Here is a 26,623-nt window from a genome sequence, read left to right as displayed (position 1 = left end):
TTTGATGGTATGTAAAAAAATGTTTAGGAATACTTGACTGAGGCAATATGAACTATTACCTAGATCATCTTTCTCAGAGGTGCTTCTGTGCCCCTGAGGGCAGCAGAACTGATGCCACCATATTCCTCTCCTTTCCAGAATCATAGAATTATAGAGTTGGAAGTGACCCAGAGGGTTATCTAGTCCAACCCCCTGCAACACAGGAATCTTAACTAAAGCACCCATGACAAATGGCTATCCAACCTCCGCTTAAAATGAAGGGGAGCCCACAGCGTGCTGAGGGAGACTATTCCACTGCCGAACAGCTCTTTCTGTCAGAAAGTTCTTCCTGTTGTTTAGAGCAGTAGTGATGGTTGATTTCATGGACCATTCGGGCACACATTATTTACTGTGCCCCTCAAGGTGGGATTCATGGCAATACTTTTCACATTGCCTAGACGGGCAGCAGGAAAAGGGCACTGCAGATTGGTGAGCTCTCCAGAGCATTTGTTCATCTTCTAGGTTGTTCTCTTTTTTATGCTTCACCCCACTACTCACATCCTTTCACAAGCAGATTGGCAGAGAAAGCAAACTACTGCAGAAGACCATGGAACTCCATGCAGGCCCATTTCACCGCCCCCTGCCCTGGCTTTGGTAGGCCTGGACCACTGGTGGCTTTCTCACTAGGCTCTGAGCTGAGCATGAGCATGAGCATGATCAAGGCCAGCTCCAGCACATGGCTGGGTCAGTTACCCACCAGACCCTCCCAGACCAGCAAAGGCTTGCTGCCAATCTTAATTTCCACAAAGCACGCAGGAAAATCTGAGGCCACATGAGAGAGTTCTCAGCTGGCATTCCCTGTACACCCACTACATTAAAAGCAGATCCCCCTGTCTTCCCAGAGCTACAATTGCCAGCCTCCCTAACAAATTGCAGTTCCCAGGATTCTTTGAGGGGGGAGAATGTGCTTTAAATGTAGATTGCATATGCAGCCTTAAGAGAGACCATTGGAGCTAACACTCAGCAGGATATCAGTGTACCAGTGACATGGGGGTAAAGTGATGCAGGATAGCCATTCTGTCCCCAGATCACTCCATACCCAAACACAGGAGTCATGTAAGTGCTTTGCTTTGGCAGATGGGAATCTTAGGAGGAGATTTCAAGTGGGAAAAGCATTTAGTCTTAAGCAGTACGGCAGGGATTTTTTTTACTGCTTCTGTTGCATAAAACATTCACGTTTCCTTTCTGCATGCTTTCATTTTTCAGACATGTGGATTAATGCACGTTCACACTTTACACTTTATGTAAATAGTCGACTAAAGTTATTGTTCCCCACCCACCCAAGCACTCTCAGGCTGGACTGTAATAAACCCCCAGCTTCTCACACTGTTCAAGGCAACTTACAGTAGACCAACTCATTTACATAATGGACGGGATTCAGACTTTGCTCCCAGTGGCTGAGGGAGTGGAGGCTGTCTTTTGATAATTCCCCTTCCTTCTGTAGCCTCAAGCAACACTCTGCCATTGTTCCAGAGGGCTGAGGAACCTTCTGGACTAGGGGTGGGAGCTTGTGCTTGGGGGCTGCAGGGGGAAGGAGATTGCCAACAGTCTTGTCAGCCTCTCCTTTCTTCTCCAGTGGGATCCCTCTGCTGGATCAAAAAGCTTTCTGTGGCTGGGAAGGAGTCTTTATGTCTGCAGCAAGTTAAGTCAGTATTCCACCAGACAGGCAGTGCTCAGCTAAATAAGTCAGCAAGCAGAATGGCTTCTCCTTGTGCACAAAGTGGAAGTTCCGCTTGTGCAAAACACTCCCAGATGTCTGGGAGAAGACATCTGAAGGCAGCCCTGTTTAGGGAAGCTTGCAATGTTTAATGGACTATTGTATTTTAATATTTTGTTGGAAGCTGCCCAGAGTAGCTGGGGAAACCCAGCCATATGGGCGGGGTATAAATTATTATTATTATTATTATTATTATTATTACTACTACTACTACTACTACTACTACTACTACTACTATATTGCATAAAACACATATATACTCATAAACAGACATGACAACATCCTTCGCCCAGAGACAGATTTTGAGCATGGTGCAGTCAAATCTTACTCCAGTGGAAGGCCATGTGGTTGGCTCTGTTCCATTGTAATCGGGACTAATTTAATTTAGCTGGATCATTATTACGTATTTCCCTCTTTCACTAGTTAGGCAATTTGTGTCACTCTTTTGTATGCAACTTAATACTGCCCTTTTAAGTTTGGGAAGTGGTATGCGATAACTATAGCTGGCCCATTTGACAATTGTGTCCTGCTTTGTAGGTGTTATTTTGTGATCAGGGCATGTAGCTCACTGATATTAAAGAGCTGGCAAGCAAATGTTGCCCTGTTTGCCCCTTTGAATGAGAATTTGTTGTGCTAGTTCCCCACCAGCCTGCAAGTTAAGTACAAGTTAAATCTCCAGATCTTGAGCTGTTGTCAGAAGAACATCACAATAATCCATTTTCATCTTATTTGTTTTGGCACTTACTGTCAACTTCAAGTACAATACATACACAGTTTTTACAAACAAATATTTTATTAAAAAATACTTCCCTGCATGTGCCCTTAATGAAACTGTAACCAAAATATGCAGAATAAAAATATCAAGCGACAGTGTTTTCTTTGTCATCATAATACATAAAGGTCCCCTTGGCAACCTTGCCAGAGAGCATTTGTTAGGGCTGCAATCCTTTACCCACTTATCTCGGAGTAAAGCCCATTGAACTTAATGTGACTTACGTCTGAGTAGACATGTATAGGATTGCACTGCAAAACTGCCCCAAGTTTATGCTTTACAGTATTGTATAAGAAAGGTGTACATAAATTAACCTTCATGTTAAAAAAAAAAAGAAATAAAAGAATGCCCCATTTGTGTTAATACCGTGGACAGAGATTGTTTAAGAACTGTAAAATAAAAAGGCTTCCCCCCTTGGAAAATGCACTAGCAACCAACATGAAAGATTCTTAGGTTCTCATAAAATAGCAGTGTTGAAACTTGGCGAGTACATAGAAATTTTACCTTTCCACCCAAACACCATGCTAACAAAATTAGTGACAACTTCTATGTCAGGTTGGCTACCTGGACTAGCATGACTGCAAACTGAGTTTTAGATTTATTTATTTTTAAATACCAGTAGTAGTAATGGGTTTTGAAACAGACCCAAACTATCAATTCCTGTTCCGAAATCTTTTTACCCTCACATCTGTAAACATAAAAGATTAAAGGCCAGGCTTTTAAATATGGATTTTATTAAGAAGGAACAGAAGTTTCTAGTACTTCCTACCCTTTGTTACACTTTCCCCCGTTAAGTGTTGTTATATCATGTTTCACAGAACCATCAGAATGCACGTGCATATTCTGAAGAAAGTAGCAGATCTCATGGACATGATCCGATCAATGTTATGTTCTTTTAAATCCCATTGGTTTCAGCTGAAGAGAAGAATCAACTCTCCAATTGAAAATCAGTGAGATTTAAAAGTACTTGCCAATGACCAAATCATGCCTTAAGCAAGAAAGCAGAATCAAGACCATTTCATGAAGTTTTAGTCATTCCCGCCCCCCTTTGTATGGTGAGCAAGCAATAGAAGAGTCACTTTTCCAAGGCAGTCTTAGGTGTAAAGTGATGATTCCATTCTGTTTTAATGGCAGAAAGTATTGAAGCAGTGATTACTATGGAGTTAAAAATGATATGCTGTCCTGTACAGATCCTAAGACAAGTGGAAGTTTGCTGTCAGTCATGGCTGTACAGTGCAGCTTGAAGCCTCTGTGGCCTATGAATACCACTACCTGAAAACATTGGCCATGAATACCACTACCTTGGCCATGACAGAGATACCTTTCTGGTGTATCTTAACATAAATTGAAAGAAGTGAGGGGGCTAACGTGAAGCACCTTTCCCGACAATATTTTCTCTCCCTGTATCCTTACACTTTCCCCTCTTTTCACAAGACCTCCCTCTGTTTACACCTCAGTTCCCTCTCTGGAATATAGAGTATTATTTGCAGCGAGGCTGTTGTAAAAGCTGCTGTTGAACTGGTTGAGAACTGAGCTGCCATAGCCAAGATGACCAGAGGACATGGAATTGGACCATGGCTCTCCACTGCCATGGCTGGAGATGTTGGCAAGAGGGGTGTATGAGTTGAAGCCTACCACGTTCTGTCCCATTTTGTCACCAGCATCGGTGCCAAGTCCTAGGGCCACTGAGCGGCTGACTGAATTGGACCCATTCACATAAGCTGTCATGCTTGACAGGAAGTTGTTGAGGCAGGGAGTGGTGGAAGATGGTGGTGGAGATCTCTTTTCAGGGGAGCTCTCTGCTCCAGAAGATGAGTTCTCCAGCAGGTCTTGGTGCTCTGCTGCCACCTTGGGGCTGCCAGTTAGGGCGCTGTCCTCCGATTTGTCAGAAGCAAGAGACGCTGTGCTGGCACTGCAGTCAGACTTCTTCTTCCTCTTCCGCCGAAAGTTTCCATTGTCAAACATCTTCTCACAGTTCGGATCCAGAGTCCAGTAATTGCCCTTCCCTGTTAGAACAAGAGCAGCAGAATGTAAATATAAATCACAGCCAACAAAGAGATGGTTCTCAGGGCTTATTCTGGCTTGGATTCAGAAAAAGCAACACATTGGGAAACACCCTTTAAGAAAGACAGAGACTCTCTGCTTGTATTCAAATCTGTCCAGATCCTTATAGCCAGCCCCTGTTCAGGCTTTAGGTAAACTGAAGCTGAACTTTTACTTCAATGCAACTTGGTATTTCAGTCCTAATAGCCCACTCCACTCCCCGCCCCCACCGCCAAAAACACTTTACAAACCCTTCATTAACATCAGCAGATTTTACTGAGACAAGGCACTATTTGCCCTCCGGCAAGACAGCAAGCAGGCAGAGTGATTGTGTCCCCCAGTAACACCCAACAAGAAATCAGCCCTGAAAGTGAGTTCCTTAAAAAAACAGCTCAAGTGTTTTTATAATCAAGACAAAGGAACTAATGAATTCTAGGCCACCTATGGACCAGACACCCCCACCCCAAAAAACAGCCCTGGTTGCTTGTGTGATCTTTAATCAACAAGGAAAGAATTTCACAGCATGGAAAAGATTATCAATTGCCAATGTCTTTGAATCAACCTACTATTAAAGTCATAGGATCAAGGGTTAATGAAGAAGTTGACAAATTTACTAAGGGTATTCATTTGCTGCTAGGGAGCCTATAGAAAATAGGGATTGTAGAATCTTACAAAAAATATTTTAGACACATCACCAGATTTAAAAAGCAAACAATTTTTCTCCCACACCCTGGCACCCCAATAACTTTATTTCCCTGGTGGTAACCAAACAAACAGGTATTAGGGAGTAATTTAGGAAGGAGAGGACAAATAGCATAGCTACCATTCAAGGTTTCATAGGACTCTGCCTTTACTTTGCTGGAAACTGGATCAGAATCACATTTAGCCTACTAGATACCCTGGGGAACTTATGGGCGATTGTCCTCTTAAGGGAGCCTGAGGGGTGCAATTATTATTAAAAAGTCTTCTTACCTGGGTCATCTTCATCCCGGGGCACCTTCTTGAAGCAGTCATTGAGAGACAAGTTGTGCCGTATGGAATTCTGCCAACCAGCTTTGCTTTTGTTGTAGAATGGGAAGTTGTCAGCGACATACTGGTAGATTTGGCTGAGGGTCAGTCTCTTGTCCGGGGCTCCGTGGATGGCCATTGCAATGAGCGCAGAATAGGAATAAGGTGGTCTGACCAGCTTCATCAGCTCTTCTTGAGAAGGCATTGGGAGCCAGCCCATTTCATTCCCTGCCAAGCCGTGCATGTTAGGCAAGAGCTGCCTTTGCATCCCATAGGCTGGTGGGATGTATGGGCTGCCATTGGTTCCCGGTAGGTAAGGTGGACTGTTAATGGAAGGTCCATTTAACCACAAGTAAGGGTTGGGTGTAGCATTGTAGTCCCCTGTTTCAAAGTTTGTAGGCCTCTGTGGACTAGGAATATTCTGTGGATGAAAGAAATTTTCATAGTAGATGTTCATTTCAGGAGGTTCCTGCCCAATGTTAGGAAATTGCGGGCTGCAGCGGTGTGGTGAGTGTATCTGTGGATCAAATGAGCTCATAATCTAGCTCTGGCAGTTGACCAAGTTTCAACACACCTGTGTTACTCCTTTCCCTGAGACAGGTGCATCATCTGTGCTGGCTAGCTCTGGTACTTATACACCTGTAATGTTTAGGTTTCCCTTCCAAGGCTCAGCCTAGTGCATCCTGATAGGCTGGAGATCAGGGTGATATCCCTTTTTTGGAATGCTGACAGCCCAAGCCAGTAATAGATGTCGCATTAACCAAATTTGAAAGTTACAACTGTTTATCTTTTTAAATGAATGGAGGAATTTTCCACTAGTATGACTGACATGAAGAAACCTGAAAATCATTTGCACGTAAGTTGATGCAATGAGAGAGATAGTCTTCCTCAAATGCAAGTAGAACACAGTAGTGAATGCAGAGACAAGCAAATGTGTATATTCTGTTGTTAATACTCTTAAACCACCAAAGAGATCTGCAGTTTAGGAATATTTGTGATTTCCCTGTTTAGGAATATCCATATTTTAAACTATGAGGGCTTCTGTCCTGCACACACACTATGGACTACATAAGCAAATGCTCTTAGAATCACACTGCAAGCCTTTCACATTTCTTATGGAAACAGTGTATTTGATAAGGAAAATGTATCTTGCTAACAGCACAATCCTGTGTTGCTCAACTCAGAAGTGATTCCCACTGGCTTCAGTGGGGTTTACTCCAAGGTAAGCCAGGGGTTAGAGACAGAAAATATTTTACCAGCGTGCTGCTAATGAGCTGTCTTTAGGCAGAAGGAAATAAAGGATTTTAAAAAATCCATTGCTAAATATCTTGGGAACCCAAGAATAGGCTTTCTACAGTTTTATCTCTCAGACAGGATTCTTGTACCTTTAAAAACTCTGTTAAACAGAAATTCAAGGGGTGAAGTTTTCCCTTTTATTTTGTCTACTCCTGGGTTAGGCATAAGGGATTTGAGGATAGATTTCTGGGTAATTTACAGTAGATAAGCTGTGTATCACACTACTTTATTTAATAAAGTTTTGGATAGCCAGTACTGGATTTTGTGTGTTGAAGGACTGTGGACTCTGTTCATTTCTGGTAATCAAGACAAACTATTGGGCTTGGAATTCTTGACTCCTAAGAATACGTCTTTTGTACCTCACTCCTGGCAGATCTGAAGGTTATAGTAGAAAACAAAGTGGACTCTGAAAGCCTGAAGTCTGCCTACCCCCTGTTCTTTACATGCTGGGGAAAGCACTACCAGTTGAATTTCTGCTTGACATACAAGAACTACCTCACTCCCAAACAGAAGTAACAACCCTTTCACTTTAAAATTAAATTAAATATGTTTGTAAGGAATTATAGAAGCTAGAGGTAAACAAATGGGGTACCAGGGAGTTTGGAGTGTAACTTGACTAATTATGGAAAGAAATTGTACATTGTTCTTTGTTATATTAAAAACCAACCAGAACATTGCGCTCTCTCTCTCTCTCTCTCTCTCTCTCTCTGTGTGTGTGTGTGTGTGTGTATGCACACACATACTTATTTCTGCCTGTAAAATTTCATGCCTCATTTTTGTGATTGTGGTAGAAATTGTTGCCTCAATGTTAAAACTGCATCATTATATTGCAAATAATTTACCACAATGCAAATCATTTATTTAGTATAACCAAGTCTCTTCTTTCCTCATCTGAATCCTGGGGAATTTACAGTCATTGGAACATTGGTTTAAAATACTTCAATAAACCTTGATTTTTAAAAACATATTGCCATGTCATCAGCAACGCCAAAGGTCACCTGCAGCTTCTTCCATGTTTCCCTAGAAAAGTTTGTATGCAGGAACTACATGGGTGGAGCTATGATGCAGTTCCTTCCCACTTGAGGGTTGCCAAGCTTTAAGAAGGTGGGCAAAGTTTCCATCCCAATGCAGAAAATATATAAGTTGTCCTAGAAATTCAACAATACAAGACAAACCAGAGGTGTGAAATGCCCATGATAGAAGCAACCAGATAAGAACAAAACTCTTTCCAGCTAGACTTAATTCTTTCATTACCCATACACATATTTTAAAGCCATCTCATAATTTAATCCAGGAAATAATTCAAGTATCTTAAATGTTACATGCCATATCAGAGCACAAAACAGCACAGGTTCCCCCACAAAGAAAACAGTTGTTTCACAGAAAAGCATACCTGCTGGACTGGAAAACATAGTTTGTACCAATGAACATTATTCTGAATTCAGTAGGTGCTTCCTGATTATGTATGTGGCTATACCTGCTGAGCTTCTCAACGCTATTCAGCTGTTAAAGGTGCAGGAACCTCTGTTAGGAAGGGAGGTGGCAACCTTGAGCGCAGATATTAATAAACTGGCCAGTGGGTATTTTTCTAATAGTCATTTTGGAAATGCCACATAAATATGAACAATGCTCTTCCCAGCTATCATCCTGAAAAGTCCTTGCTCTGCAACTCTCTTCCATAGCAATATACAGATCCAGAGGAATCACTTAGCACAGCTCTCTTGGCACTGCATATGTTTGGAATGCATGTGGCGAGTGCATGATTGAAATCTTCCCCATGGTCAAAGCCAGCATGAGGGAGAAGACCGCATGAAAAGGAAGAGCTATTTCTTCATGTACATATTGATACAGGCGGAACATTCAGCCATGCAGCTCCTCACCTCTGTTCAAAAGTGGTCCAGTCCAGTACTGTGTGAATCTTTTGATTAGGCAGATCAGCTAGTTGCTTAGGATTCTAGCACCTTTTAAAAGGTACTGAGCAAACCTCCAGTTAATCTGGCCATTTGCTTTATTTGCATTTACCATCAGGAATAATATGAATGCAATCCTTTCTCGGCTCAGTGTTTGCATAAAAACTGTTCAGGAGAATCAGATTCACAAGTTACTAATCTTTTCTGTCTATAACAAGAGAAGCCACTATGGTTGGAAGGAAGGGACTTTGCTGATTTGAAAACGCAGCTAGAAAATACCCGGAGAAGGTTGCTAGTTCATTAAAAGTGCACTTGAAATACAGACAGGTGAAAGCCTTTTAAAGTCTCTTTTTCATGTAAGTGAAAGTTCAGCCACAAGTAGGCTTTGATGATTAGCTTCTAAATGGGTTGTTCCCTGGGGCAGCGTGTCCTTATTTATACCTAAAATATACTGACATAGGTGTTTTCCATATGCAGGCTTTGTAAAGAATCCACAGCTGGGGCAAAGGAAGAAAAGAATTGAACTCACCTCCAAGGTATTATTAAACCTACTATTCTAAAGTTTTAGATATCAAAGCAGAGTCCAAGTGGTCTGTGCTGCTGGCAGTTTGTTCAATAATTTAAGGCTACAATGTACAAAGGCAAGCGGCGTGCGCTGCACCAAGGAGAACTTGGGTAGGAATCCTAGATGCATTTATCTGAGAGAAAGTCCCATTGAAGTTAATGGGGCTTACATTCAAGGAGGTGTATATAGGATTGTGATGTTGCAGAAAGATGCTAGGCCTCCTCTACTCCCCAAAATTAGAGGGAAGTCTGCATAGCAGATTTGTATTAAGCAAATAGTAAAGAAGTTGAGCTCATCATGGGCAGCTCAGTATGTGAGCTGTTCATGCTGTTTCAGCCAGACAAGGAGAAAAGAAAGCCTTGCAGAGCAAGCAGAAGCCTGCCTACACAAGCATTTCATTGTGTGTTGTAACTTGCAAATTTCATTGGACTTTATGAGAATTGGATGTATTGGTTTGGCTTCAGCATATTGACAATGCATCTTGATAGAATACCATTTATTTACAAAGCCTTTGCTTTGCTTTAACAAATGAATGGAACGCCTGGATGGAAATCACTGCCCTCCTTCCATAGACAGTACCTTAAACTCAGCAGCAGCAGCAACAACAAATACCATCAGTTAATTTTGCTATCACTTTAATTCTCTATCTCTCTCTCTTTTTCCTGATTTAACGTTTTCAGTCACCAGTAATAGCAATCCATTTAGTTGTCTGATTGCATGCTGGCAATTGTAGACATAGTTCTAGGCCAAATGCTGTCTCTGGACGTATCCAAGGTGCAACCCTATACTCCAGGGGTGGGGGACCCTTTTCAGCCTGAGGGCCGCATTCTGTCACAAGCAAGCTTTGCGGGGCCCACATGCTAAAGGTGGCCAAAGCCAGAGGCGAAAAGTGGGTAGAGCAACAGGTGTGATTCTTTTCTTTGTACAGCAGGCTGCATAACAATTCAAAGATTTCTATACACACACACACACACACACACACACACACACACACACCCTCCATTCAAGCAAGCAAGAGGCATTATCACAGTTCAAAGACACATTCCAGCCAGGCAAAAGCACCTGAGGTGGTTGCAGAACAGGGCCAGTGAAGGGCGTGCCCTGAGGAGAAAGAGTGTCAGCTGGGGAGAGTCCTAAGGGCTGAATAGAGAGACTGCATTTGCCCCCTCAGTGTGGAGGCTCCTCACAAACCTTCTAAGCCTGGAATGAATCCCCATTGAACATTTGAGTTGTGCAGACAGCTGGGCCCCTTCCAACTGCTGATTCAGTGGGACCTTCTGAATAGATGTTCAGGAATGCCCTATGCTTCAACTTTCCTGCTTCTTAAGAGCTGTGTAGAAATATTACACCCAAGTCAAATTTGCTAAGCTCTCCTACAGCATAAGGCTGTAACTGCCTACACAGAATTAGGTCCCTCTGAGTTCAGTTGGGCTTACACATAGGTAAGTGGGTGTAGGGTAGCAGCCCTCATCTCTTTTGCAGCTTGACATTTAATTAAATCTTTGCTGTTTGCATTTAAGAAACACTAAAATATTCTCCAGAGAAGTAACCATCTTAAATTGTCTTGCAAGAAAGTATATTTTGACATGTTAAACACTTCACAAATTTATTGTGCCATAAGCTTTTGTAGACTACAGTCTACTTAGTCAGATTCATACAGTACAACCTTTGTTGCAGGTATATGGTCAGTAGAGGGACTGTAAACAGAAATGAGAGGGAAATAAAATGCAGAAAGTACAGAGAAAGTGACAGTTATGTAGGTAACTGGTAATTCACATAGGTAAAAGGTAAAGGACCCCTGGACGGTTAAGTCCAGTCAAATTCAACTATGGGATGTGGTGCTCATCTCTGCTTTCAGGTCGAGGGAGCTGGTGTTTGTCTACAGACAGCTTTTCCGGTTCATGTGGCCAGCATGACTAAACTGCTTCTGGTGCACGGAACATCATGATGAGTGTCAGAGCGCATGGAAACGCTGTTTACCTTCCCGCTGCAGCAGTGCCTGTTTATCTTCTTGTGCTGGTATGCTTTTGTTGAACTGCAAGGTTGGCAGGGGCTGGAACAAAGCAACAGGAGCTCACCCCGCTGCACGGATTCGAATTACCAACCTTATGATTGGCAAGCCCAAGAGGCTTGGTGGTTTAGACCACAGCGCCACCCGACAAAAACAAAATAATGTTGATAACACAGACATCCTGGCATTGATAAACCAATTAACACACATAGGCTGCAATCCTAGCCCAATTTACCTGAGAGCATTCAGAGAGAGTTCTACTTCTGAGTAAACATGGTTAAGATTGTGGCTGAAGAGTGACTGATAATAATGATTACCACCCATACTTTTCTACATTGTTTTTCCTTCTGCTTACCCACACACCAGCAACGTATATATGTTCCTGCATTTCAGGCTACTTTATGCATCTGATGAAGTGGACTGTAGCCCCCAAAAAGCTTAGGCTTTAATAAATTTGTTAGTGTTTAATGTGCTATAAAGCTCTTTGTTGCTTTTACTCAAATATTTACTTCTAATGAAGTTATAAAATGATTTAAAACAAGGGTGAAAAACAAGGTACTGGTTTTATGTTTTGCCATAGTTTTCAAGTATTTATTTATTCAACTGACTCAGTATGTTTTGACTACTGTAGGTGAGTAGCTCCCTCTTGTGAAAACTGTTAGAACCGCACTGGAAAAAATATGGTTGGTCTATTCAGAGCTGCAAAACCTTGTGCAGGTAAGTACACAAGCCAACTGGCTGCTTCTCCTATTATATGTTTTAGAGTGTGGGAAGGCTCCCACCATGTTTCCACACATTTGCACAAGTACACCAATATCTGTTTCTAAATCAGCACTATATAAAACTTCAAACGCTTTTTTAAGTGATGCTGAAACAAAGCGCATCTCCGTACTAACGTTCAGTGCAAATGGAGTTAAAAGCCATTATGTGCATTCCAGCCAATGCAGGTTTTATTTTTAAATTACAGATATGGGGAACGTGAGAAGCAATTTCAGGATCACTTGTGAAAAGTCTGCAGAATTGCTCCTAAAGCATTGCTGTTGATGATGAGTCCATTAGCAAGTAGATACATGTACTATTCATCCAGACAATTCCCTTGCAAGTAAAAAATGAAATATATGTAAGGTTGCTACATAATGTATGAAAATTGTAACAGCTTTTGAGGCTGAACCTAAAATTGCATTTTGGAGAAAAGAACATACATACCCGTGTCTAAGGCTGTACGGAAATATAATGTCGGAAAAATATCCTCTACGAAAGCTCATACCAGTAACTAACTTAGTTGGTCTCTAAGGTACTACCGGAAGGAATTTTTTAATTATTTTTTATTTTATTTATTTTATTATATTTCATTTGTTCTTTTTTCAAAGCTCTTTGGCCAGAACAACTCTCAGAGTGGCTTATTTTAAAATATTTTTAAAACAGTCCCTGCCCTTAGGCTTACAACTTTAGGAAAGGAAAATCTGACATGGAGGGGAAAGGGGAACAAGTGAACATGTTACAGGGTTCTTATTACGACCAGCTTGGATGGAAATGGGCTGCTCACAGTTCATAAAATAGGCCTTGGCAACCCCTAAGGAATAGCCTAGTAACTCAGACTTCCTTGGAACAAAGACCACTTCAAAACAACAAAAAACAAATTTGTTGGTAAACTGCTTCTTGAGATTCCTGCATTGCAGGGGGTTTAGATGACCTTTGGGAGCCCTTCCAACTCCACAAGTTCTATGATTCTGTGATTCAGTAGCAGCTCATTTACTGGGGCTTCATATAAGAGGAACACTTGTGAATTTTAATCTCTCAGAATATTTGGAAACACAAAAGTTCCCTCCCTTAAAAAAAATGGGGGGTTTTGTGTTACAAAGCAAAAAGCTAAACAGGGAACGGTACATCTATTGTCTCCACTTTCAATTCATAGTCTTTTTCACAGTTCGATTATGTTTGGTGAGAGACATTTTTGTCATAGACACCTTGCAGTTTCTTAATGTGGGGGGGGGGGTTGTGTCAGCATCACACGGGCATCTCCTTTGTGTATTTATTTATTTTTATTGATATTGCGAGAGGTTAGGGGTTCCCGAGCTTGGTTGGTTGTGTTTAGTTGATAGTGGTGTGGCTTATTTGTGTGAGGGAAGCGGGATAAGCTGTTGGGTCAGGTTAGGCATATTGATTTGTATGCTGTTGGGGCGGATAGGTCATTGTCGTGTCGTGCTGAGTATGTAATAAAGGGGAACCACACTGGGGTGAAGGCATCCTCCGTAGCTTTTCCCCATGCTAGTTTGAGTTTGTTGGTTAGCTTTTCTAGTGTTGTGGTTTCCCATATATTTTGGTACCAGTGGTCTATGTTCATTCCTGATAGGTCCTTCCAGTGTCTAGTTATGATATTTCTAGCCGCATGAGAGTAACTGACTTATGAATTTCTTGTAGTGTGAGTGTGTGTTGTTGTCCTGGAAGATATTTAATAGGGCGTGTTCTGGAGTTGCTTCTATTACCTGTTTTGTTATTTTGGAAATTTCCTGCAGCACTGATATCCAGAAGGATTGCCACCACATGTGGAGATTTGTGCCTATTGTGGTGCAGCCTCTCCAACATTTAGATGAAGTTCCTGGGTATATCTGTGCTAGCGTCTGTGGTGTTAGGTACCATCTGTATATATGTTTTAGGGTAACTTCTCGTCTTTTGGCTGAGATAGATTTGAATGGTGGTTTAGACCATAGTCTAGACCATTTGGTATGGTTTAATTCCTGCTCCCATTGGTTTTTAATTGTGGTAAAGGGGTCTGTAGTGTCTTGGAGTAGTATTTTATATATTGTAGAGACCACCCCTTTACTGTGTCCTTCTGTTGTTGGGAGGAGTTTCTCAAAGCTAGTCAGTGGCCTGCTAGCTGCTGTTTTTGTTGCTGGGTTGTTTAGTAAGGCTTGTAGTTGGTGGTGGGTTAGCCACCATTGGAGTGTCCCCTAGTTTATCTTGTGTTTCCTGTATTGTTATGGGCTTGTCATTTCCGTAAAAGTTGGTTGTGTATGTGTGTGTCACGTGGGTTGGACCCAGAGTATCCTTTCTGTGCAAGGAAGGGCTCAATAACTGGAGGACACTCACAATATTTGTCTATTTCTCCTTCATCTCCAACACCATTCCAAAGTGTCACCAATCCTCCAGAACAGGTTTTGAAGGAGCTGCAGTGGGGAAGAGGAATTGGCAAAACTTGCTTCACCCTTCTTCTTCTTCCAGCAGAACTCCACTCATGGGAATTCTGAATCCAAGCCTCTGCCTTTAATTTGATTGTTTAAAACCACCACTCCATGGGTTCACTATTCTTCAACATAGTAAATATAGCTCCCCAATCATGCAGGCCATTCTCTGAAAGGGTAAGGAAAATCTATTACTTTGCCTGGGCTAACAGATCTACATTACAGCTGCATTTAGACAGCACTTTATTCTACCTTGCCAACATTTTCTTACTTGTTGGTATTCACATTTTATGTGATCTTTCAAGTAATGTAAAAATCACTTCTGGAAAGCAAGAGAGAAGCACTAGTATAAGTAAAACTAACACAATAAATGTAGCCATAGGTGCAATCAGATGACAGTTTATTGTTTTCACAGCTTTCCCCTGTAAGTTCCATATTATACAATAACTTATTGTAAAAGCCACTTCTGGAACTATAGTGGATTTTTGTGCAAATATAGTGCTCTTTTCCATTTCATGGAAAGGAAAAGGATAGAAAAATCCAGAAAAAAATCTCTTTGCAAATAATATGGAAAAGTGGCTTTTACATTGTGTGAAAGCTCAAATAAACTGTGGAAATTAACAGATAGGGAAATGGAACAAACCACAATGTAAATGCAGCCTAGGTGATACAGTGCATGCAGTGGACATATTTTCCTATCAGTCTTGTGGAGGGCAAAGCCATACCTTTTGGGTCACCTTAGAATTGACTTTAGAAAGTGAGGCCTTTCTTGTAACATCCTAGCCTACAGGCTAGGAAGGCTAGCAGGCCAGTAAGTTGAAGAAAGGTTGCAATTCAGCTGCATCATGGAGAGACTTTGGGTAATATTCAACAGGCTGTTGATGGAGGTTTCTCTTCCATCTCTGTTCCCCCAGGCCTCAAAGGCATCCCTGTTTCTGTCGTCTCCATTCCCTGGAGAAGAATGCTGTAGGATGTTTATAAGCAAGTTCCTCGCCCTCTGCTGATACACTATTGCTTGTTTGGTGTATCAACTTGTATTCTGCTCCTTTAAAACAAAAACCTACGGTTTCTTGATCTTCAAAAGACACCTTGGAAAACAGGTTAAATTAGCATGCAGGGATAATGGGCAGGGACGAGTACACATGCTCATCTCCCCTCCCCACTTTTACTGCTCTCCACAAGTCAGGATGATGTTACATCCGACAAGTGTACATTTTTTCTTCCTGTGTGCACAAGTAGCTGACCAGTGTACATGCAGTTATTCACATGTAGCGTTGAATGAGTGTGTAGTTTGTAACTGTGTAGACAATACTTGAGCTGTACGAAGAAGTGCACATACACTTGCACAAGCACTTGTATCGTTTTTGCAGAGGCCGCTTGTACCTGTGTTTGGCGGAAGGTGTGAACCACCTCCTGAGCCGACTCTATGGGCCTGTATATTCCCCAGCTCTTTGCCTCTGGTACAACCCATGTTACAGTTCTTTAGGAAGTTGTCAGCTGGGTCACAGAAATGGAATTTAACAAGTTTTGATTAGGATGGAAGGGCAGTTTGATGCCTTAAGCTTATACAAAGATAAAGCTTTATGAGGAGACTGGCGATAAAGCAGAGTTTATTGATATATCAATTTCATTTTTTGGAGTCCTGGATTTGCCTACCACCAGGAGTCTTTTACTTCCCAACTTTAGTGATTCTAACAAATTGGTCAATAATTGCTGGCTTGGTGTTAAGTTTCATATCTCATTTTTAATTTTCATATATTGTGGTCACGGGCAAAGTTTACACTCTAATTAAGTAGGCATAAAAATGTTTCAACTGGAAAACAGATTACATTTTATCATTTGTAACACAACAGTCCTACAAAAAGTAGTCCCTGTAAACATTTAATTCAGCACTGTGTTCTACTGATTTCAGTGGCATTTAGCTGCATCTAACTGAAACTTTTGCTAGCTATTTCTTGTGAGTTTGCACTGGCAGTGCTACTTTACTCTGTCATTTTCACCCATAGGAAGTGTGAGCCCAAGATTTAAAAAAAGCAATACATTCACTGAACGAAGTCCAAACATTTGACAAAACTTCAAAGGTTTTCTCAGGATGGTCTCTGTAATTGAGCATTTTCCGTGCATTAAGCCATTGCTGTTTGGTGATAAAACGTCTATTAAATGTCATGGATACATAATTTAGGATGGGTTTTTGAAAGAAAAAAATCATCCAGACTGACTGTTGGGCCAAACCTAGCTAGGAAACTGGTCTCACAGGGCTCAAGGCACTGTGATCAGTAGAAAAGTCTGGAGGAGAGACTTTTGTTCATCTTTTCCTCAACGCAGGGGGCTGGCTGATAGAACAACCACAATTTCCCAGGTTGAAGGAGTGCTGGCACACTGCACAGTTACTAACTACACTAGTAGCCAAAATTGTGGAAACCTTTCGGATAAAGTGTATTTGTAAGTGTATTTGTATAGTGGCATAGAACCTATCTGCTGCTGTTGCTGCCAATCCTGCTAATGGTGGTTCATGGCGGGCAGCAGCTGTAGAAACTCAGGCTCAGTGACCTGGGTCTGCCCTAAGAGACAACCAAGACAGTGTATAACATTATATTTTAGCTTGTTCAGACACTTGAAAAGCTTGTATATTAAACAATTAAGCAATGACTAGGGCTTACCAAATTTGATTGATGGAAAAGGATTAACTTATTCATTCTCCACTTCATAGTGTTAGAATGATTCACCCTTGGTGTCAAAACTGTCTCTGTGTTATTTTCTGTAACGAACGGTGAGCATGAGATCATAATTCACATGCAAATGAGAAATGTGATGTCAGCAGCAAAGGCTGTAGAACTGTTTTTCTGTATTGATACTTAATGGACACAAATACTTTAATATATTCCAGGATCATTGATTCCTAGTAAGTGTACGGATGCTGTATAAAAATAAGCATCATCATTATTATTATTAATAACTCATAGTTGAGTTTTTATATTGTTGTTTTTAAGACCAGCATTAGAAGAGTTGGGTATGTCAGCACAAATAATTTTGATTTGCTTAGTTCCTCTGGCTTATATATAGCAGCACACACATATATTTCAGAATAGTCACCAGCAGATCAGCCAAGGAATTATTGTTTTTAAAATTGTTTTTATTAAAAAAAATGGATATTTTTTTTTTACAAAAGTACATACATCATCTCTGTTTTCAGATCATACTTTCTACAGATCAGTTATATTCAATGTGAGACATTAACGTTGTAGTTGGTATAAGGTTGGGGGAGAAGAGAGGTGGAGAGGGACAGCGTGGGGAAGAGGGGGGGTAGTAAACTTTCATTCTCTTACATAGTGTCTGTGTAAGGTTTTTGTATCAGCGTTGCATGGGTAGGTTCTATTTCTATTCATTTATTAGTTTTCATTGGCAGTGAGAGGGATTGGAGGCCAAGGGTTGCCTTAAGTTGACTGCAGTGAGTTTTGTTTGCATGTGTGAGGCGGAGGGGTTGTTGGGTCAAGATAGCCCTATCAATTTGTATGCTGACAGTGGTTTCTTGTTAGGCTGTGTGTGTAATAAAGGGGAGCCACACCAGGGTGAAGGTGTCCTCTTTTATTTGTCCCTGTGCTACTTTCAGTTTGTGGGTTAGATTTTCTATCTAGTAGGGCTGTTTCCCATACAGTTTGGTATCAATAGTGCATATTCACTCCTGATGGGTCCCTTCAGTGTCTATATGATGCTCCTGGCTGCTGAAAGTAGGTAGCTTATGAGCTCTTCCTAGTGTGAGTATGTATTATTGTCTTGGAAAATATTCAATATGGCTAGTTCTGGGGTGGCTTCTAATACCCGTTTAGTTATTTTGCATATTTCAGGTAGGGCTGATGTCCAAAAGGGTTGGATCTTGGGCAATCCCACTACACGTGGCGGTATGTGCCTGTAGAGATGCAACCTCTCCAGCATTTTGGTGAGGTTCATGGGTGTATCGTCGCCAGCTTTCGTGGTGTTAGGTACCAGTTCCCTTCTTTTGGCTGTGATGAATTTAAAGGGAGGTTTAGACCACACTTTAGTCCATTGGGTAGGGTACATTTCATAACCTATGTCGTGGACCCACTGTTTTTTGATTGAGATGAGGGGTGTTGTGGGATTCTGGAGTAATATTTTGCATATTGCGGATACCTTCCCCTTGCCATGTCCCTCTCCTGTCGGGAGAAGGTTTTCGAAGATGGTCAAAGGCCTAGTGGCTGCTGCTTTTACTGCTGGGTTGCTTAAGAAGGTGTGCAGCTGGTAGCATGTTAGCCAGGTGTCCCCTAGTTTGTCTTACATTGTGTCAGTATGGGTTTGTTATTTTTGTAGATGTTTGTTAGGCGGTGTAAGCCTTTGGCTTGCCAAGTTTTTATTTAGACGTTTCGGGCTGTGTAATGGCAGGGGGGTTAGTGGGGATAGTTTTCCTACTTTTTCGTTCCATGCTATGGACTTTGTGAACCTGTTTAGTGTTGTGGGGATTTTCCTTTGTTTTGAAGGAATGAGTATGCTGTGGCCGAGGTGTTTTCAATTGTGTCTATCTCTGTGTATTCTCATTGTTTCATTTCGTCTTCTAGTATGTATGGGATTACGGTATGGGGTGCACTTGGCTGACAATGTAGTATACTTATACATTGGGCATTCCTCTTCCTGAGGAGGGGAGGTGCAGGTATTTGGGGCTTATTCTTGGCTTTTTTGTGTGAGAAAATAAACAAGTGTAGTTTTGTCTGTCATTTATAGAGTTGGGTTGAGGGAATCCAAATTGGTAGGGCTTGGAATATGTAGGTTAATTTTTTTTTGGGGGGGGGTGATCATGGCTATTTTGTCTGAGAGGGTGAAGTTGGTATTGTTCCATTTCCTCAGGTCTTATTTTCTCACCACGTGATGTTGTAGTTGTGGAGGTATAGTTTGTTAAGGTTTCCGGTTATTTGTACCCCATAGTATCTGAATTTGGTGCTGCAGAGTTTCATTTTTGTGATTCTTGTCTTTTATAGCAAAATATGAAAGGGAAATACCACAGTCAGCATTTCAGCGAGACAGTACATAATGAGGATGAAACAAGAGCCCAGGGTGGGGAACCTTTGACCTTCCAGCTCCCAGTGGAGGCCTGACAGCATTGCAAATGTGTTGAATTCTTTGGTAGGGTGATTGCTGTGTTTGTGGGGCCTAGTGTTGTGATCATCTGTGATCAGCCAAGGAATTATGAGTGACAATGTGTACAGTAGTAACTCGGGTTACAGACGCTTCAGGTTACAGACTCTTCTAACCCAGAAATAGTACCTCGGGTTAAGAACTTTGCTTCAGGATGAGAACAGAAATTGTGCGGCGGCGGTGCGGTAGCAGCAGGAGGCCCCATTAGCTAAAGTGGCGCCTCAGGTTAAGAACAGTTTCAGGTTAAGAACAGACCTCCAGAACAAATTAAGTTCTTAACCCGAGGTACCACTGTAGTCCAAATGGCAAGTTGGAGTTCCTTTGCTCCAGTGAATTTACTCAAAGGAAGGCCACCAACCATCTACTTAAAATTAATCCATGGGCAGCATACTGGTTTGCCTTTTCTAGTGGTTGGCTTGTTACTTGCAATGCCAGTCAAAACAATATGAAGATCAATGCACAGAATTAGTATTTCATCAATAAAATACAAACTTTCTCAGTTAACTTTTCTGGGGGGAAATGCTCATCAACAGTGCCACTTGGGATGAGTAGACTGTACCAGCTGTTTGGAATATGTCCCATAATATCTCTTGTGAAATCAATCTTTTTGATAAGATTTCAGAAACTTGGGAACAAATCTGACTTTCCTAGAAATGACCTAATTAGCTGATAGCATTCTGCCAGAGGCATATGGCTCAGTTGTTTTAGAAAGCTCTGTAGTTTCTTCCAAATTTCCTTCCCATTATATAATCATGGCATTATTATAGTTGCTGTAGGCTCTAAGCAGGAGACCTTTATCACTGACTGCTGCTGCTTCTGGTGCTGGTCAAATGCTCCAGGGAACAGTGATCGATCCTGAACTCTACCCCATCTCAGTTCCAATTGCAGCAGAATATAATTTACCAGGAGGAAGTGGGCTTTTAGACATTCATATTTTCCAGAACACACAAATCAAACTTTACATTTTCCTGTTATAACAAGCAATTAAAACTTTACCTTGAAGCCCCAAAACTGGGCACAGTTTATTAAATCAGTGCAGTTTTTACACAGTAGCCAGGAGATACATAGGCAAATGAATATGTCGAAATTTCTGAGTAATCCCAAATCAAGATGATACATTTATTGACTTCTTTAAAATAAATGGGTATGTTATGCAATAATAGTACTAAAACCATGTAGCTGTACTTTTGTCTCGGAACAATGAAACAAGCAAAAAGGTATAGCATAAGCATGTCGGAAAGGTGAGAAAATCAATTATATTGGCACAGTAGCAATACAGGATTGTAGAGTTCTCTTGTCAGTAAGACGAGATGAATTATGCAATATACTGAGGAATTTGGAGAAATTCCATGAAGGATGATTCAGAGCAAATGAGAGAACACATATAACATTTGATTACTAAATTGCAGGAAGTATATAGTCTATAGAAAGGGTGTAAGAGGTTCTTTCATACAGAAACTTTTCCTTGCATGTTTGCGGAGTGTGTATGTGAAATTAAAACACAAAAGAGCTATCATTCTTGGGGGTGCGGTAATATATGACAAGACAATTTCATGACAACAGTTCAAGGTTGTAAGTTAAGTGGGGCCTGTACTTTAATAAAAACAGAATTTCAGTCAACCTTTAAACTTCATTGGGAATTTAAAATAGTTAGCTCATTGAACTGGTAATTCCTAACACCTGATTTACAAGATCAGTCTTTTAGGTATCCTATAAGTGCAGTGGAATACAGAAGCCAGCACATACACTTAATAAAAAGTGCAAATAAAATGCAAAAGGACTGCAAAAATCAGGTTAAGTGCATATTATCTGTCACATTATGTCCTGTGCACAGTGGCAGGTGGAGGCTTGTTCTAGTGAGCCACCATGTTCCTAGAATGCTGAGTCTGGGAACTGGCCTAAAGATTACTAAAAATGCCTTGACTTTATAATCTTGTTAGAAATGGAAAAGCAAATATTTTAATTACTATTGTGCATTGATTAAAACAGCAGATGTATAGATTGTGCAAGTGAGTTATACGAGTTAGTAACGTTCTTTTATGCCAGCCTTCCTCTCCGGTTTGAAATCTTGTTTTCCACACTTGCTGGGAAATCTCTTCTCTTTCAAACATGGTAATTTATTCACTGGTCTGGGAAGAAATCAGATTGTCGCTCACTGGTATGCCTCCCATCTTCAAGTTGTTTGGTCCTGTACTGGATACATAAAAAAGAAGGTTGCCTGTCAACATTTTTCTTCCTCTAGTGATCTTGTTGTAAGCCAGGGATGGCCAACGTGGCACTCCTCCAGATGGGTTCCAACTCCCATCAGGCCCAGCTAGCATGGCCAGTGGTCAAGAATGGTGCAAGTCATAACTGAGCAACTTCTGGATGGCACCACATTGGCTGTGAGCACACCAAATAAGGCACTGTCCAACAGCTAACCCAGCAGTTTTTCTTATCACCTGGACTCTCTGTCAGAATGGTCCAGTGCTTTCCGCCCACTTAAATCAGCCTGTAGTGCTTATATGAATGCATGTCATGAAGGAATTCCAATCCACTCCAACTCCAAGCAGTGATGTTTATTTTTATGTTAAATATTTAACTTGCCTTTCTGTATAAAACCCCAAAGTGGCTTAGGTGGCATGGGATTCCTTAAAAAACTAGCTACTAAGGCTTGCTGAGTCCCACTGCGACACCTTCTTCTCTGCTACAACACTAGAGCAGGATGTGTGGCCACAGCCAAGATGATGGTGCTCCTACATCCTTGGAGGTAGGCAGCAGATGTATATATTCAGTATGACAGCTGCAAGGCATGTCTTTGGTTTTTTGCTTTTCATTGAGAGATTCCCTTTCAGGCTTGTCTCAAAGGAGTTTAAACCCGCAAGATTCCACACTCGCATCTAAGCTCTTAGGAGTATCCTTTCTATATTCTCTATCCTGTATTACTGCAAGTGCAAACCTGATACTTAAAACCAGACTTTAAAGTGCAGGGAGATTTCAGAAAACAAACAGTGAATCAAATCTGAAGGTTGTTACAAAGGTTGCTGTCCCTTTGAAGGGGAAAACTTCCTTGTTCTAAGGAACTCTAATGAAGTCAAAATATAGGTTGGCTGACTGATGAATTAAAGCCTAGCTTTTGCTTGGCTCTTATTAGTGAAAGAAGTGGCTTTTAAAAATATGTTCCCTCTTGTCCTGCAAGCTGTTCACTTTTGATGTGATTTGATTTACTACTTCAAGGCTGCAATATTGTGCACACTTAGTTGGAACTATTCCTATTTGCTCAAAAGCAAATCACACTGAGTTTTAAACATGTACATGATCAAAGTGCAAGTAAGATACTCCTGAACTCTACACTTGTGAGGTCAACATAAAAGCTAGATTACCTGTAAGAGCTTTTTTTGTAAAGTATTTTTAAAAAACAGGAGTTAAAGAAAATCTTAGTGGCAGATACTAGGTGTGAGCTGATGCTGGGAACACATGCAAGATAATAAAACCAGTGGCGGCTACTACTGCTGCATTGGGGAACCTATAGCTCTCCAGGTGCTGTTGGACTACAACTCCCTTCATCCCTCACCATCAGTCATGGGCTGACAATACTGATTTACCTTACAGTATTGTAGCAAGAAGTACTGAAATATTCTATATGGCATCCTTTGAATACTTTAATGTTAGTGATCATAGTCAGCTAAAACAAAACACGATGCTTGTCTTTTATAGCAACTTATGAAAGGGAAATACCAGTTAGAAATCTTCCAGCATTTCAGCGAGACAGTACATATAAAATGGCAGAATTTGCTATCCTTTCATGCACCACAAGAAATACTAGCACCCTCTGCATTTCTAGGTTGCATATTTTGTTTTGCTATCGGAATTTAGAAAATAATAACATCTCCAGTCAGGCTTTTGAAAAACCCTGAAACTTATCAACTTTAAATAGATGTCAGCTGTGATCCAACACTTGCCTGAACTGTATGTTGCTTTGCAGGCAAGATGTGATTTCATTGAAAGAAGAAAGTTTTGCCTAGAGTACATGAAATGCAGCATTGTTAACACCTTCTATACAAATGTGTATGGAAGCACCACAGTGTAATGTGTGTACCAAGTTGCCTACTATGATCTAAACAGAAATGTGCTCTGTAGTGCTGCTACTGTGTGGTTGAGTTGTTCAGCTCACATGGCTTTTGTTTTTTTGAAATCTTAACGAAGCATTAAATTTTTGCTGGGTTGGCAAATAAATCAGGCCAGGAGTACAAGTGAAGGTCAAATGAGACTTCTTGTGTTAACCTAATATTAAAATTGCTGTGCTGGAGCATGCTGTGCATACAGAATAGGTAAATATTAAAAATAATGCAATGAGCAGATCAATTTCCTCAGTAGGGCTTTTCGGGTTGTGCGTCTTCAGTTCCTCACATTTTCAATGCAAGTTACAAGATCTGATTTGAAAACTCAGGGAAAAGGTGGAGCTCATCAGCAGCTAGAAGCTGATCAGACACCACTATTCAGTTGAGCCCCAACTTGAAAATTTTCACTTACTATTGTTTTGAAGAGCTGGTTCACTTTCTTCTTTTTTAGAGTTTTCCTGTCTACCTCCAAGATGGGAGGAGGGATGCTTGCCTGGCTCATCCTCTGTGGTGCATTTGGTTCCTCAGGTGGGGGGCAGCACACGGACATAGTTACCCCTTAAAAATAAGCAAACACTGGTACTTAATGAAGTAACAAGAGAGAGCCCAAATTAATTAATTCTTTAAAAATCGGCATGCAGAAAATGTAACTCCCTGTCTTCCCATGGTTGGACAATGGCAACAATTAAACAGCTTGACACAAACTGTGAAAGCAAAAAGACTTTTTGCCTCTTAGGGCTTCCATTCCAACTGCATGCACAAGGATCAAGATGACTGGTAACTGTTGCTACCCAAGGATCTCTGCAGAAGCACCTGTTCCAGAATAAATGACCTGTCTTATAGGATTCGCCCTACTCCAGATCCAGTGCAATGGAAGGGTTTGGCCTTCTCCCCATCTGTCAGGTAGCTCCCAAGATTCCAGCAAGATTAATAATTTCACTCCTTTTCTAATATGCTTGTTTGGATGCTGTGCATCTGGGAATTCACTGACAATTGTCCACAAGAGCTTTAGTTAATCAAATGAAGAGTAAGAACTGCTAATCAAGAAAAGAGCAAGGCAGAGGAGTAGGATACCGGCCTCCATTATTGCATTTATCAGGGGTGGGTTTTTGTCTTGCTAAATATATGTCCAAACACTCTTCCTTCTTTTCTGTGCTGCACAAAATACCTGTCCCGCCACTTCACAAGTTCTTAACTGCAACAGCAATGAAATATTTATGTTCCTTTGATTTTGCTGTTACTCTTTATTACTCTGATGCTGGCACAAAAGTGTCTATACTTGTGAGTTTCTAAATGGCTCTGATGACTGTGAGGACTATCTGAGCACATAGCTTGTGTTTGCGTCTGCGCACTCTATACACACAGTGATAGTTAAAGGACTCGAGTGATAGTAATCTTAACTGATTGTAACTGTTATAATGATTAGGCAACATTGAATAAAATATTAGTTGATGCTTGGCCTGTATCAAAATGTCTGCTTCAGGCACTAAAACATTAATATAATACTTAATATTCAACACATTTTGAATTTTAAAAGATTGAAGTTCTTTTTTAAAACAACAGTGAACTGAAGCAGCCTATTTTATTTTATTTTATTTTATTTTAATTACTAGCAGCCCCAAAGTACAGAGTTCTCATTCTCTAATCCCAATTGCCTTACCTGGAATAGTTGGCATAGAACGGCTGGCAAAGCTCATTTGCTTGAGAACAGATGTTTTGTGAGGTACACCCAGATGTTCAGAAAGATTCGTGTCACTCATAAATGCATGTTTTCTTGACAGCTGTGCAGTAACACACAAATCATTCAGTACTCAGGAGGGGGAATTAACCGATTTTAACAGTTGCATATAGGGTAAAATTATTCGTGCGAGTTTTACTTGTGTTGGCAAACATAATTTTTTTTCAATTATTTGAAGAGACTACTGCTTCCTCACAAGTGAAGCTGCCCCTGGCTAAGCCAGAAGAATGCAAAATGCTTCATTTAATAACTAAAGATCAGTAAAGCCAAGCAGTCATTTTATTGACTCAGGTATGATGCCTAAGACCATTAAAATCAATGGGAGTTTTTTCCTCTGTAATTCAGTAGAATATGAACTGTGCTCTAAAAATACAGTCCACTGGGAGGTTTTGTACAAGTTATCTTGAAGCTAATGAGACTTGCCCAAGGGCACAAAAGAGGTTATAGCATCCTTGAAATCTTACTTAGTCAAGCAAGGGGAGCCACTTCCATTTCTTTACTTATAGACACTGAATGCAGAGGAAAGATCACCCAAGCACACTTCTATTTTCTTACAATGGCCTCATTTGCATGTCACAGTAAACATACTTTCTCTATATGAGCAAAACATACCCACTTCACTCTTTTCCACTGTTGCAAGGAGTGGGGAGGGAATCCACAACTCTTAATATAGCATTAGGTCTTAACCAGGGACTGTAGTTTCACTCCCAACACACAGTTCTGTACACAGAAGCCAAATAGACTGGATCTTTCTACAACACTGGTGAAGTATTGACCACCATACCTGGAGCAGTAGGCTGGTTTGGGGCGGATGGGGGGAGGAAGAGGTTATTTGGCAACAGAGGAGAATGGTTGGGGTCTCAGGGGGAACAGCCAGCAGCTGTTTCGGCTGTCCCTGAGCTTCTGCTTAACTCTAATGGTTTTTACCCTGTCACAAAACTGAAATGAGGCAGAAGCTTTGATCTATAGGATACCACCAACAGAAAGCTAGAAAAATCCCACAGAGTCATAGTAATTAGACATACATGCTCAAGGACACATGCTAAATTTCTGAAGGTTAAATAACTGGTGTCATATTCACTTCTCTACCCCGTCTT

At 41.0% G+C, this 26,623-nt stretch overlaps 2 protein-coding genes and 1 long non-coding RNA gene across 15 annotated transcripts in view; 1 reads left to right on the top strand and 2 right to left on the bottom strand.

Moving 5' to 3' along the window:
- LOC310696935 overlaps positions 1 to 26,623 on the top strand; it is a 42,401-nt gene that overhangs the window by 9,067 nt on the left and 6,711 nt on the right. For all 9 annotated transcript variants that reach the window (XR_014520793.1, XR_014520794.1, XR_014520795.1 and 6 more), the window contains exons 2-3: positions 9,263 to 9,321; positions 11,993 to 12,078. This is a non-coding gene — a long non-coding RNA (uncharacterized lncRNA). The remainder of the gene's footprint in view (positions 1 to 9,262; positions 9,322 to 11,992; positions 12,079 to 26,623) is intronic.
- FOXI1 (forkhead box I1) lies at positions 2,566 to 6,172 on the bottom strand. The gene is made up of 2 exons (XM_083489657.1): positions 5,544 to 6,172; positions 2,566 to 4,534 (listed from the first exon to the last, which is right to left on the bottom strand). The coding sequence occupies exons 1-2, from the start codon at positions 6,115 to 6,117 to the stop codon at positions 3,975 to 3,977; spliced, it is 1,134 nt and encodes a 377-aa protein (XP_083345783.1). The 5' UTR covers positions 6,118 to 6,172; the 3' UTR covers positions 2,566 to 3,974.
- Positions 20,680 to 26,623, bottom strand: part of DOCK2 (dedicator of cytokinesis 2) — a 266,689-nt gene continuing 260,745 nt past the window's right edge. For all 5 annotated transcript variants that reach the window (XM_083481684.1, XM_083481685.1, XM_083481687.1 and 2 more), the window contains 3 exons: positions 25,449 to 25,569; positions 24,201 to 24,346; positions 20,680 to 21,881 (listed from right to left, as the gene is read on the bottom strand). In XM_083481684.1, the coding sequence (XP_083337810.1) occupies positions 21,810 to 21,881; positions 24,201 to 24,346; positions 25,449 to 25,569 (339 nt within the window). In that variant the 3' untranslated portion in view covers positions 20,680 to 21,809. The remainder of the gene's footprint in view (positions 21,882 to 24,200; positions 24,347 to 25,448; positions 25,570 to 26,623) is intronic.

This window comes from Podarcis liolepis, assembly GCF_965112155.1.
Source record: "Podarcis liolepis genome assembly, chromosome: 2".
Classification (NCBI taxonomy): domain Eukaryota; kingdom Metazoa; phylum Chordata; class Lepidosauria; order Squamata; family Lacertidae; genus Podarcis; species Podarcis liolepis.
The sequence above is the reverse complement of the archived record's forward strand: the minus strand, read 5'-3'. Positions and strand labels throughout refer to the sequence as shown.

Coding starts and splice junctions, on each gene's coding strand:
- FOXI1 (XM_083489657.1), bottom strand. CDS start 6,117: ATGAGCTCATTTGATCCACAGATACACTCACCACACCGCTGCAGCCCG. Junction 4,535..5,543: donor CCGGGATGAAGATGACCCAG/GTAAGAAGACTT, acceptor TTGTTCTAACAG/GGAAGGGCAATTACTGGACT.